Source organism: Oncorhynchus masou, chromosome 32 (genome assembly GCF_036934945.1).
Source record: "Oncorhynchus masou masou isolate Uvic2021 chromosome 32, UVic_Omas_1.1, whole genome shotgun sequence".
NCBI lineage: Eukaryota > Metazoa > Chordata > Actinopteri > Salmoniformes > Salmonidae > Oncorhynchus > Oncorhynchus masou.
In genome coordinates, this window is record NC_088243.1 from 30,392,267 (window position 1) to 30,409,706 (window position 17,440).

General features: G+C 41.0%; 1 protein-coding gene across 1 annotated transcript in view; it reads left to right on the plus strand.

Moving 5' to 3' along the window:
- The window catches only part of fsip1 (fibrous sheath interacting protein 1), a 60,768-nt gene that overhangs the window by 31,673 nt on the left and 11,655 nt on the right, over window positions 1–17,440 (plus strand). The window contains exon 9 of the mRNA XM_064953867.1: window positions 13,570–13,704. Within this exon, the coding sequence (XP_064809939.1) occupies window positions 13,570–13,704 (135 nt within the window). The remainder of the gene's footprint in view (window positions 1–13,569; window positions 13,705–17,440) is intronic.

Genomic DNA, 17,440 nt, shown 5'->3' on the forward strand with positions numbered 1-17,440 from the left:
GGATGCATTTCAGCTGAAAGTGGTAGCATATGCTAATACAAAGACACACGACTTGAAACAAAACGATGTATTGGGTAAGTATGACTCCTTCCACTACATTCTGATCGAAGACCATCAAAGGTAAGGGAATATTTATGTTGTAATTTTGTATTTCTGTTGACTCCAACATAGCGGAGAAATATTGCTTACGTCTGAGCGCCGCCTCAGATTATTGCATAGTGAGCGATTCCTTTAACGTTAAAAATAAATGTGACAAAGCGGTTGCATTAAGAAGCAGTGTATCTTTCTAACTATATGTAGAACATGTATATTTAGTCAAAGTTTATGATGTGTATTTCTGTTATCTGGCGGAGCTATCTATAATTTCTCTGACATTTTTGAGGATTTTCTGAACATGGCGTCAATGTAAACTGAGATTTATGGATATAAATTGCATATTATTGAAAAAAACATAAATGTACTGTGTAACATGTCCTATTACTGTCATCTGATGAAGATTTTCAAAAGGTTAGTGAATTATTTTTCTTTTAATCCTGCATTTGTGATTGCATCTTTTGTTCGACAAAATGGCTGTATATCATCTGTGTCTTTGTGGTGGTTTGACATAAATATGTGCTATGTTTTCGCCGTAAAACATTTTAGAAATCTGACTTGCTGTTTTTTTTCTCCAAAAAACTAGATACGAAAATATCACATTTACATAAGTATTCAGACACTTTACTCAGTACTTTGTTGAAGCACCTTTTGGCAGCGATTACAGCCTGACGTCTTCTTGGGTATGACGCTACAAGCTTGGCAGTCTTGTATTTGGAGAGTTTCTCCCATTTTTCTCTGCAGATTCTCTCAAGCTCTGTCAGGTTGGATGGGGAGCTTTGCTGCACAAGTCTTGGCTGTGGCTGGGCCACTCAAGGACATTTAGAGACTTGTCCCAAAGCCACTTCTGCATTGTCTTGGTTGTCTGCTTAGGGTCGTTGTCTTGTTGGAAGGTGAACCGTCACCCCAGTCTGAGATCCTGAGTGCGCTGGAGCATGTTTTCATTAAGGATCTCTCTGTACTTTGCTCCATTCATCTTTCCCTCAATACTGACTAGTCTCCTAGTCCCTGCCAATGAAAAACATCCCCACAGCATGATGCTACCACCACCATGCTTCACCGTAGGGATGGTGCCAGGTTTCCTCCAGACATGATGCTTGACATTCAGGCCAAAGAGATCTATCTTGGTTTCATCAGACTAGGTGAATCTTGTTTCTTACGGTCTGAGAGTCCTTTTAGGACTCTCAGCCGGGTCTCATGTGCCTTTTACTGAGGAGTGGCTTCCATCTGGCCACTCTTCCATCAATGCCTGATTGGTAGAGTGCTGCAGAGATAGTTGTCCTTCTGGAAGGTTCTCTCATCTTTACAGAGGAACTCTGGAGCTCTGTCAGAGGGACCATTGGATTCTTGGTCACCTCCCTCATCAAGGCCCTTCTCCACCAATTGCTCAGTTTGTCTGGGCGGACAACTCTAGGAAGAGTCTTGGTGGTTCCAAACATCTTCCATCTAAGTATGATGGAGGCCATGATGGAGGCCAGTATGATGGGGATCTTCAATGCTGTAGAAATGTTTTGGTACTCTTCCCCAGATCTGTGCCTCAACACAATCCTATCTCGGAGCTCTACGGGCAATTCCTTCAACCTCACGGCTTGGTTTTTACTCTACCATGCACTGTCAACTGTGGGACCTTTTTATATATATATACAGGTGTGTGCCTTTCCAAATCCTGTCCAATCAATTGAATTTATCACAGGTGTAAAAACATCTCAAGGATGATCAATGGAAACAGGATGCACCTGAGTTCAATTTCGAGTCTCATAGCAAAGAGTCTAAATACTGATGAGAGTAAGATATTTCTGTTTTTCGCTTTTTTATACATTTGCAAACATTTCTTAACCTGTTTTCGCTTTGTCATTATGTGGTATTGTATGAAATTGATGAGGATTTGTTTTATTTAATTCGTTTTAGAATAAGGCTGTAACATAACATGTGGATAAAGGGAAGGGGTCTGAATTCTTTCCCGAATTAACAGCATGATCACTTTGCTCGTTGTTTATATAACTCTTTCTCGCATTGACGCTCTCTCCTCTCATCTATTTCCTTAATTTGTGGACTTCAGTGCACAATATAACAGCTGTCTGTGACCAGGCAAAAAAAAAACTTTCCAAGGAAAACTTTCATACCAAAACCGCTAACTGCTACACACAGCCTACATTGTTGTCACCATACTGATGTCATAGTCAACATAACTACTATAACTAACACATTAGTAAACCCGCTACAATCATGCAGTTCAGTAATCAGTTTCCCACTTACACCGGCGGGCCCTGTTGGCAATAAATTAATAAAACCAAAAGCTTACCTTGACTTGAAAGAGTTCCAGTGTTGGATAGCCATAGCCAGTTAGCTAACATGGCATTCCTCTCTGTTTGAACCTGGTGTTTGAGTGGGCTAAACTAGTTAGCTGCATTTGCTAGCTAAGTAAGTGAATGTAAAAAAATTCTGTGTGTGTATACATACATGCATGCATACACACACACACACACACACACACACACACACACACACACACACACACACACACACACACACACACACACACACACACACACACACACACACACACACACACACACACACACACACACACACACAAGGTTTTAGGCAGGTGTGAAAAAATGCTGTTAAGTAAGAATGCCTTCAAAACAGCATCATTTCTTGTAGATGCATTTGCACATATCAAGGATTTTGTAGGCATATAGTCAGGTGTATGATTAAACAATTATGCCAAACCAGTGCTAATGATCATCAATTCAATATGTAGGTTGGAACACAATCATTAACTGAAACAGAAACAGCTGTGCAGGAGGAATAAAATTTGGTGAGGAACTGCCAAACTCAGCTAACAAGGTGAGGTTACTGAAGACAGTTTACTTTAAAAAAAAAGTCATACACCATGACAAGACTGAGCACAGCAACAAGACACAAGGTATACTGCATCAGCAAGGTCTCTCCCAGGCAGAAACTTCAAGGCAGACAGGGGTTTCCAGATGTGCTGTCCAAGCTTTTGAAGAAGCACAAAGAAACGGGTAACGTTGAGGACCGTAGACGCAATGGTCGGCCAAAGAAACTTACTGCAGCAGATGAAAGACACATCATGCTTACTTCCCTTTGCAATCGGAAGATATCCAGCAGTGCCATCAGCTCAGAATTGGCAGAAAATAGTGGGTCCCTGGTGCACCCATCTACTGTCCGGAGAAGTCTGGTCAGAAGTGGCCTTCATGGAAGACTTGCGGCCAAAAAGCCATACCTCCGACGTGGAAACTAGGCCAAGCGACTCAACTATGCACGAAAACACAGGAACTGGGGTGCAGAAAAATGTCAGCAGGTGGTCTGGACTGACGAGTCTCCTCGGTTTTGTATTGAAGTCAATGTTCTCAGAGGTTAGCTGCCCTCTGGCTATACCATGGTGCTACCCTACAGAGTGCTTCTGAGGCTACTGTATACATTTATTGAAAAACAGTGTGTTTTAATCAAGTATTTGGTGACATTAATATATTTAAAAGAATAACTTTAACATTTCACCTTTTATTTTTCTGAAACTTTTTATTTTTCTCCACTGGTTTACACTTCCTAAGTAATGTCAATGCGCTTTTATGACTTCAACTATAACAGGGCTATTCAACTTATAATTTAGAATGGCCTTTGATTCAATTCAGAACATATATTTTTTTTAAGAATCAGCCTAACAATCCCTACAAAAATTCTGATGTTTAGTGCCGAAAAGGAGCCCTCGCCCATTAAGTGCTGTCAATCAATATCACCCAACATCTCCTTTACAGCCAATCAAATCTGCTAAGAGGGGAACAGGGTCGGTCTGCCTTCCTATTGGTTCTTTCATCACAGAACATAATTTAACATAATGATGTTCAGTGGCAAAGCAAGGGTAATAACTCTCTCTCAAGGGCAATCTATATGAGTTTATGGAAGAGATAGTTGCTTTTCTCCTTGATTGCCACCTCAACAAAGAAAACCCATATCTAGCAAAAATGCATGATGAGGAGCTCGTATCAGATGTGTGTGTTTTTAGTGACATCTTCAATCAATTCAGTGGACTTAATTTGGGACAACAGGGGAGGGATAAAACAGTTGTTGACATGATTGAAAAATTGACTTATTTTAAAATAAATGTGCTCTTTTCTCCTTGAGACCAAACAAAACGCTCAATTTCTATACACTTCACAACTATATTCAGTCATCATCAGTACAGATCACTCCCATGATGTCAGAGTTTTTAGGTAACTGAAAGCTAACTTTCCAACAAGATTGTATGAGTTTGTGTCCCCACTGAGGGGGGCGGGGGGCATTTGTTATAGGGACCCGTTCTTTACTGATGTGGGGGAGAGAGACTTCTCCGCAAAAGCTAGTCAACTGAGATATGCCATGCCTAAAACGTTTTCAATGTAAAAAATAATAATATTGCCAAAGAAAAGAACTACATGATATAGAACAGAATATCATGCTGGTCAACTGAGATACATTTTTGAAAAAAGATGAAGTTACGTATGTAAAACAGACATTTAATAAAAATGTATTAATGTGATGCAGATCAACTGTGTAAGTACTGTATAAGTACAAATGTGTTCCATTATTTAAACAATTTGATGCACTGAATTAAGCTAATATTAAAGAATTTAAAATGAACTTTTAACAATATGCCATGCATAAAAGGTTTCTATGTTTAAAAAAAAAAAAGTTAGTTATTGTTAAATTCAAAATTGATTGAATATATTTTTCTCAGGTGATTTTTTTTCAATTTGTTTTACATTTTGGCATATTTATTGAAAATTAAATACAGTGATGTACTGGGCCGTAAACACTACCCTCTGTAGTGCCATGAGGTCGGAGGCCAAGCAGTTGCTATACCAGGCATTGATGCAACCGGTCAGGATGCTCTCGATGGTGCAGCTGTAGAACTTTGAGGATCTGGTGACCCATGCCAAATCTTTTCAGTCTCCTGAGGGGGAAAAGGTGTTGTCATGCACTCTTTACGACTGTCTTGGTGTGTTTGGACCATGATAGTTTGTTGGTGATAAGGAGACTTGGCACTACACTGCCAAGTCTCTGACATCCTTATAGGCTGTCTCATCGTTGTCGGTGACTAGGCCTACCACTGTTGTGTCGTCAGCAAAGTTAATTATGGTGTTGGAGTCATGCTTCGCCACACGGTCGTGGGTGAACAGGGAGTACAGGAGGGGACTAAGCACACACCCCTATGGGGTCCCAGTGTTGAGGATCAGCATGGCATATGTGTTGTTGCCTACCCTTACCACCTGGGGGTGGCCTGTCAGGAAGACCAGGATCCAGTTGCAGAAGGAGTTCTTTAGTCCCAGGGTCCTTAGCTTAGTGATGAGCTTTGTGGGCACTATGGTATTGAACACTGAGCTGTAGTGAATGAACAGCATTTTCACATAGGTGTTCCTTTTGTCCAGATGGGAAAGTGGAGTGCGATTGAGATTGTGTCATCTGTGGATCTGTTTGAGTTGGTCTAAGGCACATATGTCAGAGTCAAGGCCCGCGGGCCACATCCGGCCCGCGAGAAGGTTTTTTACGGCCCCTGGGATGATCTTGATTTATTATTAGAACCGGCCCGCAGACCGCAGCAAGCCGGCAGCCCGCAGATCTTTTACACGCACCAATACTACATTTCCCACAATGCAACGGTGACGCACCGAGCAGTAGGCTGCTTCATTTCAATATTTATTGGCACAGCAGTCGTCAGCATCACAGTAAAATTAACTTTCAGATACCCATCAAAAATGGCAAAACGGAACGTGGACACTGAGAACCGGGGTTTCAAACAAGGTGGGAGTCGGAGTATATGTTCACGGAGGTAGCTGGAAAACCTGTGTGTCTTCTGTGTGGAGAAAGTGTGGCGGTACTGAAAGAGTATAATCTGAGACGACATTATGAAACGAAACACGCGGACAAAAACAAGAATATGGACATGGAACAAAGGCTACAAAAGGCAGAGGAATTAAAACGAGGCCTCAAATCTCGACAGGCTCTGTTCAAAAAAGCCAAATCACAAGGCCAGGCTGCTGTCAAGGCCAGTTTTATTTTGGCAGAAGAGATCGCTAAATCAGCCCGGCCATTTACGGAGGGGGATTTCATCAAAAACTGCATGATTAAAGTTTGTGACGAAGTTTGCCCAGAAAAAGGCAACTCTTTTTAAATGTGAGTCTGAGCAGAAACACCATTGCCGAGAGAGTAGACCAGTTGTCCATCAATCTAAAAGAGCAGCTTGTGAAAAAGGGAAAAGATTTCATTGCATATTCCTTGGCTGTGGATGAGAGCACCGACATTTCTGACATTGCCCAGTTGTCAATTTTCATCCGCGGAGTGGACTCCAGCCTAAGCGTGACAGAGGAGTTTTTGGCTTTACGTCCTATGCATGGCACAACTACGGGGCATGATTTGTATGAAGAGGTGTCAAGATGTGTAAATGAGATGGAGCTGCCTTGGGAAAAACTCGTGGGTTTGACAACCGACGGAGCACCTGCGATGTGTGGACACAGGAGCGGACTGGTGGCGAAGATACGGGAAAAGATGCAAGAGGAAAACGCGACAGGTGAGCTGACAGCTTATCATTGTATCATACACCAGGAAGCGTTGTGCGGTAAAGCCTTGAAAATGGAGCATGTAATGAGCATCATCACGCGCACAGTTAACTTTATCAGAGCCAAAGGTTTGAATCACCGCCAGTTCAAGGCATTTCTGACGGAGTTAGAAACGGAGCATGGTGATTTGCCTTATCACACAGAGGTGCGATGGCTAAGCCAGGGAAAGGTGCTTCAAAGATGTTTCGAGCTTCGTGAGGAGATTTGTCTGTTCTTGGACAGCAAAGGGAAAGACACAACACAACTCCGAGACGAAATGTTTCTGTGTGAAATGGCTTTTCTGTGTGACATTACGAGTCATCTGAATGCAATGAACTTGCAGCTGCAGGGTCGGGATCATGTCATCTCTGATATGTACAGTACAGTGAAGGCATTTAAAACCAAACTGACTCTGTGGGAGACGCAGATGCGGAAAGAAAATTTGAGCCACTTTCCCAGCTGCCAGACCATGAAAGAGAAGCTCTCTACCAGTGCGTTCCCGAGCGCACAGTTGGCTGATAAAATAGGTATGCTTGCCGCTGACTTTCGACGCCGATTTGCTGACTTTGAAGCACAAAAAAGCAGGTTGGAACTGCTCGGTAACCCATTTGCTGTTGACGTGGAAAGCTCACCACCAAACCTCCAAATGGAGTTGATTGACCTCCAATGCAATGATGCACTGAGGGCAAAATATGCGGCAGTGGGTGCTGCGGAGTTCGCCCGTTTCCTCCCCGACACAATGCCCCAGCTGCGCATCCAGGCTGCTCAAACGTTGTCTATGTTTGGCAGCACATACCTGTGTGAACAACTTTTTTCTTTGATGAACCTGAACAAAACATCACACAGAAGTCGACTTACTGCTGAACACCTCCACTCAATTCTGAGGATTTCCTCAGCTCAGAGCCTTACCCCGAACATTGATGAACTTGTGGAAAAGATGGGACACCACCAAGTATCACCCTCAACCTCAAACAAGTGAACATTACTGTGCAATCACATATTTAGAGTTTTTACTCAGTTCAAGTTTAAAAGTTAAAGTTTAATATTTGTTTTCACTGCATGTTACTTCTCCTTAAACAAAGTGTTGTTTTTGATTAATAGATTTTTGCACATTATTTTATTGTATTTCAATCCAATTATATTTTAAAAATATTTCAGTTGAGTGGATGATAGAAAATTGCTATTATTGTTTTTTTCTTTGAAGTAAATTTAGCCCACTTTTGCTAAAATAGAAAATATAGGCTACTGATGGTGCCTTGAATACCGGTTTCTTTCATTTAATGTTCATGTTATGGGGATTTTTATATAAAGGAAATTTGTCTTTTGTGTCTGTTGAAAATTAAAGATTACTGACAGAGCCATAAGAAAATATTGCTTTATTTATCTGATCATATTGGAATATATTTGTTAGGTTTTCAGTAGGTTCAATTAGGTTCACTAGACTATATGCGTCATTTAAAATTTTTTCAATGAACATTCGAACAGTCCGGCCCTCGGCTTGTAGCTAAATTTTTTATTTGGCCCTCCGTCCATTTGACTTTGACACCCCTGGTCTAAGGTTTCCGGGATGATGGTGTTGATATGAGTCATGACCAGCCTTTCAAAGCACTTCAGGCTACTGACGTGAGTGCTACGGGGCGGTAGTCATTTAGGCAGGTTACCTTCGCTTCCTTGGGCACAGTGACTATGGTGGTCTGCTTGAAACATGTAGGTATTGCAGACTCGGTCAGGGAGAGGTTGAAAATGTCAGTGAAGACACTTGCCAGTTGGTCCGCACATGATCTGAGTACACGGCCTGGTAATCCTTCTGGCCCCGCGGCCTTGTGAATGTTGACCTGTTTAAAGGTCTTGCTCACATCGGCTACAGAGAGTGTGATCACACAGTCATCCGGAACAGCTGGTGCTCTCATGCATGCTTGTCTCGAAGAGAGCAAAAAAGGCATTTAGCTCATCCGGTAGGCTTGCTTCACTGGGTAGCTCTAGGCTGGGTTTTCCTTTGTAGACCATAATAGTTTGCAAGCCTTGCCACATCTGATGAGCGTCAGAGCCGGTTTAGTAGGATTCAATCTTAGTCCTGTATTGACGCTTTGCCTGTTTGATGGTTCGTCTGAGGTATAGCGACATTTCTTGTAAGCGTCCGGATTAGTGTCCCGCTCCTTGAAAGCAGCAGCTCTAGCCTTTAGCTTGGTGCAGATGTTGCCTGCAATCCATGGCTTCTGGTTGGGATATGTACACACAGTAACTGTGGGGACGATGTCATCAATGCACTTATTGATGAAGCCGGCGACTGAGAGGGTATACTCCTCAATGCCATTGGTTGAATCCCGGAACAAAACAGTCTTGTAGCATACCATCCGCGTCATCTGACCACTTTCATATTGAGCGAGTTACGGGTACTTCCTGGTTTAGTTTTTGCTTGAAAGCAGGAATCAGGATGAAAGAATTATGCTCAGATTTGCCAAATGGAGAGCGAGGGAGAGCTTTATATGCATCTCTGTGTGTGGAGCAAAGGTGGTCTAGAGGTTTTTTTCTCTGGTTGCACATGTGAAATGCTGGTAGAAATGGATAAAACGGATTTAAGTTTGCCTGCATTAAAGTCCCCGGCCACTAGGATCGCCGCTTCTACATGAGCATTTTCTTGTTTGCTTGTGGCCCAGCTCGTTGAGTGCAGTCTTAGGGCCAGCATCGGTTTGTGGTGGTAAATGGATGGCTTTGAATAATGTAGATGAAAACTCTCTTGGTAGATAGTGTATTCTACAGCTTATCATGAAGTACTCTACCTCAGGCGAGTGATACCTCAAGACTTCTTTAATATTCGACATTTGGCACCAGCTGTTATTGACAAATAGAAGCACACACCCACCTACCTCTCGTCTTACCAGACGTAGCTGTTCTGTTCTGCCGATGCACGGAAAACCCAGACAACTGTATATTATCCGTGTCGTCATTCAGCCACGACTCGTTTAAACACAAGATATTACAGTTTTTATCTCCAGTTGGTAGGATAGTCTCGAACAGAGAAAATCAAGTTTATTTTCCAATGATTACATGTTCGCCAATAGAACGGGTGGTAGAGGCGGGTTACTCACTCGCCGAAGAATTCTCACAATGCACCCCAATTTCCGCCCCCCGTATTTCTGTATTTTCTTCACACGAATGATAGGTATTTGAGCCTGGTCTCGAGAAGCAGTATATCCTCACCAGTTTGAGGTGAGTAATCACTGTTCTGATATCCAGAAGATATTTTCGGTTATAAGATATGGTAGCAGCAACATTATGTACAAATAAGTTACAAACAATAGGAGAAAAAAAATTGCAGTCGGTTAGGAGCCCGTAAAACTACAGCCATCCCCTCCGGTGCCATTACTCCAGTGACTTGTTGCAAGCAGGATGGATTTTAAATATATATTTTATTATTATTTTTGACCATACTAAATAACGACAAAACAAAGGAAATAAAGGTCAGAACGTGACACTCTCCACTATTATTCTGACAATAAAGTGGTGATCCTAACTGACCTAAAACAGGGAATTTTTACTAGGATTAAATGTGAATAAGGAATTGTGAAAAACTGAGTTCAAATGTATTTGGCTAAGGTGTATGTAAACTTCCTACTTCAGCTGTATCTTAAAAGGACAGAAAAGTTTCAATTTAATGTGATGCAGATAAGCTGTGTTACAAATGTGTTCCATTATTTAAACAATTTGATGCACTGAATTAAGCTAATCTTAATGCACTTAATATGAACTTTTAGCAACATCTAATTTTAATAAAAGTGCTTCATAAGATTATAATGGTGTTTGAATGTTTTTTTTTATACCGGTTTTGGGAATAGTTATCCCATGTAGAAAATGTCTGCCCTCCTATAAATAACCTTTTTCATATCTGGCCCCTGTAAGAATATAGTTGAATGGCTCTGAACTATAAGGTGTTTTTTTTATCTCCTAGCTGTGCCATTTAGGAACTAGAGCAAGCAGATTTGTTTGGTTTGGAGCACAACCCTGCCTCCCCGCCATCACACAATTATTGTAGTTTAAGCAATTCGAAAATTGCTAATTTTAAAATCGAAATCTGGGTCCGTTGGGCATCATTTGAAAGCTTGTTCTATTGCCAACATAACTAGCTAAGTTATAAAATATGATCTTACAGTGTTAGGCTTTCAAAAGTCAATTCAGAGAAACATATCGTTATTTTGTTGCGCATAGAAAGGAGTCATGATTCAGGTGCGTGCATTCACAATAGACAAACAGGCTCATTCTGCTCAGAACAACCCAGGGTATGATGCCATGTCATCTATTAACTGTACATCAAACATAGTGGTCAGAAACATTGCCACTGTATATGGAATGAGTTTTATGATATGCACATTTGGACTAAACGGTTGTTTGGCTTGCTTGCAGGACATCAAAGCGGTATTTATTATAATACTCAACGTCGCATCTTTCAAAATACATCGAGTCCTCTTATTTACAGCATTTCCCTCACTCAGACAACTAAACATTTGCAAAAGTTGTCCAGTTAGTGGGAGGGATTGGGGCAACTTATTGTTGCTTGCTTTGCTCAAGTTCTGAACGGCTGACAGTCAAAACCCATACAGCGCTGTGGAGCATAGTGCCTGAGCTCTGACGTCATGTATAGCATGTTACTGTACAGCCACTGTATTCCAATTTAGGCGCTTATCAGTGCCCAAATCTGCCATTCAACCCTTATGAGGGTACAAGTGTACAGGGCTACAGTGAGTTATGTTGCAACTGAAAATAGTCAAACTGATCATTCAAATTATTTAATTTGACTGAGTCATATAAACACGTAATAAATGAGAGATGGAATCTCTTGCTCAGGTTCGGCATATCTTAATCAGACACACGCTAAGTTGTCTTTCCACTGTGTAGAAATGCTGTTGAATGGATAAAATATGTGCACTGCTGTGGACTCCATAGTGTATATATTGATAGCTCTAACCTTAATTACAGTACATTCAATAGAAATCCCACAGGATACCCATGTAGCCTATGTGGCTATTATAAGTGTTAAAAAGTCAATGGTATTTCAAGCCTAAATGTACGTCTCGTCTTCTGACGATGGTTGTGATTTCTTGAGAGTAGGGCAGAATAAGCTGTCTTTTCCAAATTAATGGTCTGTCTTTCCCAACGATTTTTGAGAAAACATTTTTTAGAAACATGTAGTTAGTGGTGTGAATAAGGTAGTAAAACTAGACTTTAATTTATATTTTGCCTTGTTGGGTCGGCGTGTTTCTCACTCAAGTGCACGAGAGCAACCTGATCCCACAGTGGTAGTCCATTGTGAGTGAGTCTGAAGGGCTCTAATAACAACCACTTAAAAGAGACATCACATGGAGGTTGTCATCGTTTCCCTCAGGCACAGGGAAACTACAGGGCATTTATAGGTGAAGCCACACACACTCTACATGCCATGTGTTAAAAGAGGGCCTTTCTTTGTTAAAATCTAAAATTGATCGAATAATCTCATAGTGCCCGATGATTTCGTGGACAGAAACGTGGATATCAATAGAATTGTGATTGACACTTATTCTGTTAAGTTTACTACTTATGGAAGTTGTTATGAGGTCTTATATCAGACATAAATTTACAAAATGAGTGTAATGCGTTGTTACTGAGCTCTCAACTCTGAACTCAACTTGTATATGAAATCACAAATGTGTCATAACAATTATTAACTTTTGTTGTTGTTGTTGCAAAGAACAGGCCTCTCCCATAACCTACAATGTCACAATGAGCGAATCTCACTCAAAATGTCTATTTTTCATCATATTTCCATCAATTTGACATTATTAGATCATAAATAGTGCTGCATGTCAAGCTGACCAGAGGATATGGAGACTTTAACCACATATCATTTTTATACACACAAAAATAACCCTGTGGTTGGCTACATCCTCTTAGAACCAACCATTATTTTACTTAGTTAGGTCTTAAATGTGCACTCATTTATTTTAGGGGTTGGATTGTGACCTTACTACAGGTCATCTATTGGTCACTCAAAGCAGGAAAGAAAGGGCTCTCCAGGACGCCCTTTGGAACCTAAGTACACGTGTATTTTCTGAAATATTTGGTACAACCCATTGCTGTGAATCACCTTAATTTTAATTTACAAGAAAGCACCGTAATGTAAATATTATAAACATATGTGATCTATGGATTTCTGGGGTAGATATCTGTGTCTCTATGGAGTCTAGACCTCATGATGATGCCTGCTCAGAGTTTCTCTCCTCTGTAGCCAAGACCTACCTAGACCTATGGTCTACCCATGAAACAGATCCCATGGTCATGACAAGTTCTCGAGGCCTTCTCATTCATCAGCTCTGGATAGTCCTCCAGGCATGATTCATCCATTTCCTCCTGACCCATTTTCAACATTTGCTTTGGATGTAGCATACTGCAGTCTGTGTCCCCAGCTTACAAGTCCATGCCATAAATATGAGATTTATGTTGGACCCCATGAGAAGTGGAATGGGGTTATTCAGTTTCCTCAGCTCTTACGACGGTTTGGTTTCAACTCTCCTATGTCTCAGATTTTTTTCCCATAAATCTAAAACATAGTACAGAAATCTGCCATTGGGATTCATAGCATTGTATTGTATTGATGACAGAGCATCATTACAGTGAAGTTCTACAGACAGACTAATTAGACTTTAGGATGATGGCATTTTTATACAATGTAGTCAGTTATTGGTTGAAGTAGAAGTCTTTTGATGGCTGTTTCTTCTGTGACAGTTTCAACTCTGCCTTATGGAAGTCCCCTCTGCTATGGTCAAGTGAATGTCTCCTTCTACATGTGTGATGATTAGTGGTGTGTTCCCCATGAGAACATTACTGTCTGTTGTGTGTCTGTCAGGATCTGGAGGCTGGCTGGGACAGGTTGCCAGGAGAGAAGGTCCTGCAGGATATAAGGGAGAAGAGAGGGCAGGAGAGGCGTCTCCAAGAGATCCAGCTGCAGCTAGAGCTGCTGGGCCAGGGCCAAGAAATGACTGTGAGTTCAAAGCAGCCACACACGCACACCACAGCGCGCACACACACACACACACGCACATTTATATACAATCACTAATACACACATATGATCAAAGTGGACCATTGACTCCACAGTGCACACATATGCATGCACACGCACTGACACAATTCATATAGTTTGTAGGGGAATTGAAAAGAGCCTTATCACTGCTGGCAAAAATGTCACAGGGCATTGGGCAATTAACCTCAGATTATGCATTACATTAAGCAAGTCATTATTTTATTGCACTGTGCCGAGAATTATAGGTAGCTGCCAAAATAAAGGAAACACTTGAGCCAATGAGGGATACCACACAGGTGTGGCTCGTGAGCAATTAAAACATCCCATCATGCTTAGGGTCATGTATAAAAATGCCCAGTTTCCCAATATTTTGGCTACCATGGCTAGAAGAGATCTCAGTGACTATGAAAGAGGGGTCTCAAAGGAGCATATGAGGTTTAAAGGGTGTGTCAGTCACCAGATTTCAAACCAATTGAACACTTATGTGAGATTCTGGAGCGCCGTCTGAGAAAGCGGTTTCCACCACCATCAACAAAACACTAAATTATGAAATTGTTTGTGGAATAATGGTGTCGCAGCCCACCAATAGAGTTCCAGACACTTGTAGAATCTATTCCAAGGTGCATTGAAGCTGTCCTGGAGGCTCGTGGTGCCCAACACCCTATTAAGACCCTTTATGGTGGTGTTTCCTTTATTTTGTCAGTTACCTGTAAATCCAATGACTTTATTTTTAATGCTGTATCACTTTTTTTATTTCTTTAATGGCCTTATTTATGAATTCTGAACACATTTTACTCTTCATTTGGAAACACATTAATTCCATTGATTGTCTGTGCCCAAGGTTCCTTTTTAGTGTTTAATGGCTCACTGCAATTCTTCCCTCAAATTCTATTCCCCCAATGTCCCCTGGAAACAATTGAGCATGGCCTCGTTCTGGGACTCTGTAGAGTTAAAATCACAACTGGCAAAAATTCTGGTTTCTAGGGACAAAAACACATGAACACAGGAATGTACCTGCAATAAAGGGTGATGGATTTGTTTCCTCCATCCACTGACATTTGTGACTTTAATTTATTGTTTAGCAAAAGAGGGCATCAGCCGTCGATGTGGCAGCTCTTTACAACCCCACACAATATGGCCTTCTGGGGTACCTGCCTCATCCCCATTTGGTGGTATGGATGTTTTTTTGTAGGTGTTACTTTCGGAGTCTATGAAATATGCCTTGATCTCATTTAGGGCTACCACTTTACCAACTGGTTGTGCACTTTGCCATGGTGAACCACAACTCAACTTATCCATGCTTAATTAAAGCATCAGTAGACACTATTATGCTAAAAAATTAAAGGTCCAATGCAGCCATTTTTATCTCAATATCAAATCATTTCTGGGTAAAAATTAAGTACCTTGCTGTGATTGTTTTCAATTAAAATTGTAAAAAATAGCTTCATACCAAAGGGCAACTAGGAAATAACGCATATAGAATCATGTAGTAACCAACAAAGTGTTAAACAAATCAAAATATATTTTATATCTGAGATTCTTCAAAGTAATCATCCTTTGCCTTGATGACAGCTTTGCACACTCTTGGTATTCTCTCAACCAGCTTCATGAGGTAGTCACCTGGAATGCAATTCAGTTAACAGGTGTTAAATGTATTAAGGAAAGTAATTCCACAATTCAGTTGAGCCAATCGGTTGTGTTGTGACAAGGTAGGGTTGGTATACAGAAGGTAGCCCTATTTGGTAAAAGGCCAAGTCTTTGGCAAGAACAGCTCAAATAAACAAAGAGAAACGACAGTCCATCATTACTTTAAGACATGAAGGTCAATACGGAAAATTTCAGTGCAATGCGGAATATTTCAATACGGAAAATTTCAAGTGCAGTCACAAAAACCATCAAGTGCTATGATGAAACTGTCTCTCATGAGGACCGCCACAGGAAAGGAAGACCCAGAGTTACCTCTGCTGCAGAGGATAAGTTCATTAGAGTTAACTGCACCTTAGATTGCAGCCCAAATAAATACTTCAAAGTTCAAGACACATCTCAACATCAACTGTTCAGAGGAGACTACGTGAATCAGGCCTTCATGGTCGAATTGCTACAAAGAAACCATTACTAAAGGACACCAATTAGAAGAAGAGACTTGCTTGGGCCAAAAAACACGAGCAATGGACATTAGAACGGTGGAAATCTGTCCTTTGGTCTGATGAGTCCAAATTTGAGATTTTTGCTTCCAACAAGTTGTGTCTTTGTGAGATGCAGAGTAGGTGAATGGATGACCTCCACATGTGTGGTTCCCACCATGAAGCATGGAGGAGGAGCTGTGATGGTGTGGGGGTGCTTTGCTGGTGACACTCCTCTGTAATTTATTTATAATTCAAGACACACTTTACCAGCATGGCTACCACAGCATCCCATCTGGTTTGCGTTTAGTGGGACTTTTATTTGTTTTTCAACAGGACAATGACCCAAAACACACCCCAGGTTGTGTAAGGACTATTTGACCAAGAAGGAGAGTGATGCACTGCTGCATCAGATGACCCGGCCTCCACAATCACCCAATCTCAACCCAATTGAGATGGTTTGGGATGAGTTGGACCGCAGAGTGAAGGGAAAGCACCAAAGAAGTGCTCAGCATATGTGGAAACTCCTTCAAGACTGTTGGAAAAGCTTTCCAGGTGACTACCTCATGAAGCTGGTTGAGAGAATGCCAAGAGTGTGCAAAGCTGTCATCAAGGCAAAGAGTGACTACTTTGAAGAATCTCAAATATAAAATATATTTTGATTTAGCACATTTTGGGTTACTACATGATTCTATATGTGTTGTTTCATAGTTGTAATGTCTTCACTATTATTCTACAATGTAGAACATAGTAAAAATACAGAAAACCCTGGAATGACTGGTACTGTATATATAACACAGGAAAATCACTTTTTGACTACAGTGGGCCTCTAAGTTAACCACACTCTAAATTATATTATAAGATAAAAAGTTTTAGCCTCATTTGTGCAGAACAAATTGGATTTTATGTTAGCTAATTAAGGCCAAATCATCTGGAGGATACTATCATTATGAAAACCACCACCTAAACAACAACATGATTCTGTTCTCAGACTAGATTTATATGTGTTCTACATCTAGATTTACCCCTAATCTAATCAGAACCCACTCATTTAGGTGTTGTAAGAGTATGGTCTAGAGTTTGATTGTATTGGTCAGAAATGGAAACAAGCATATAGGGAGACTAGGTTCACAGCATTGACATGGTGAGTTTGCTTGGTCCAAACTCAGCTGAGTGCTTCATGTTGATGTTCCTGCAGCCTGGTTACAGCTCTTTTGGTACCAGCCAATTGTGTCTGTCCTTAGGTCTTTATTTTGCCATCCATTCTGCAAAGTTATTGCCCTGGTTAATGTGCCAGGAACAAGCCTGTAAAGAGAGGCAACACAAGCTTAATCTAGGGTACTAGGGACCCTGTAAAAACTGGGATAAATCAAAAACATAATTCTGCGTATGCTGCAATGAACTGGAAAATATCTCCCTTCCAGATCAATAGATCCTAAATAAATAGCTTATAACTACCTAGAGCAGTAGCAGTGGCTTCTCTCCCAAGACTTTGTAGAGGGAGGAAAAGAGGTATGCTCTCTCATATTGTTTAGTCTTGAGTCTCTGGAATTCCGCACTTTTTGGAGAGG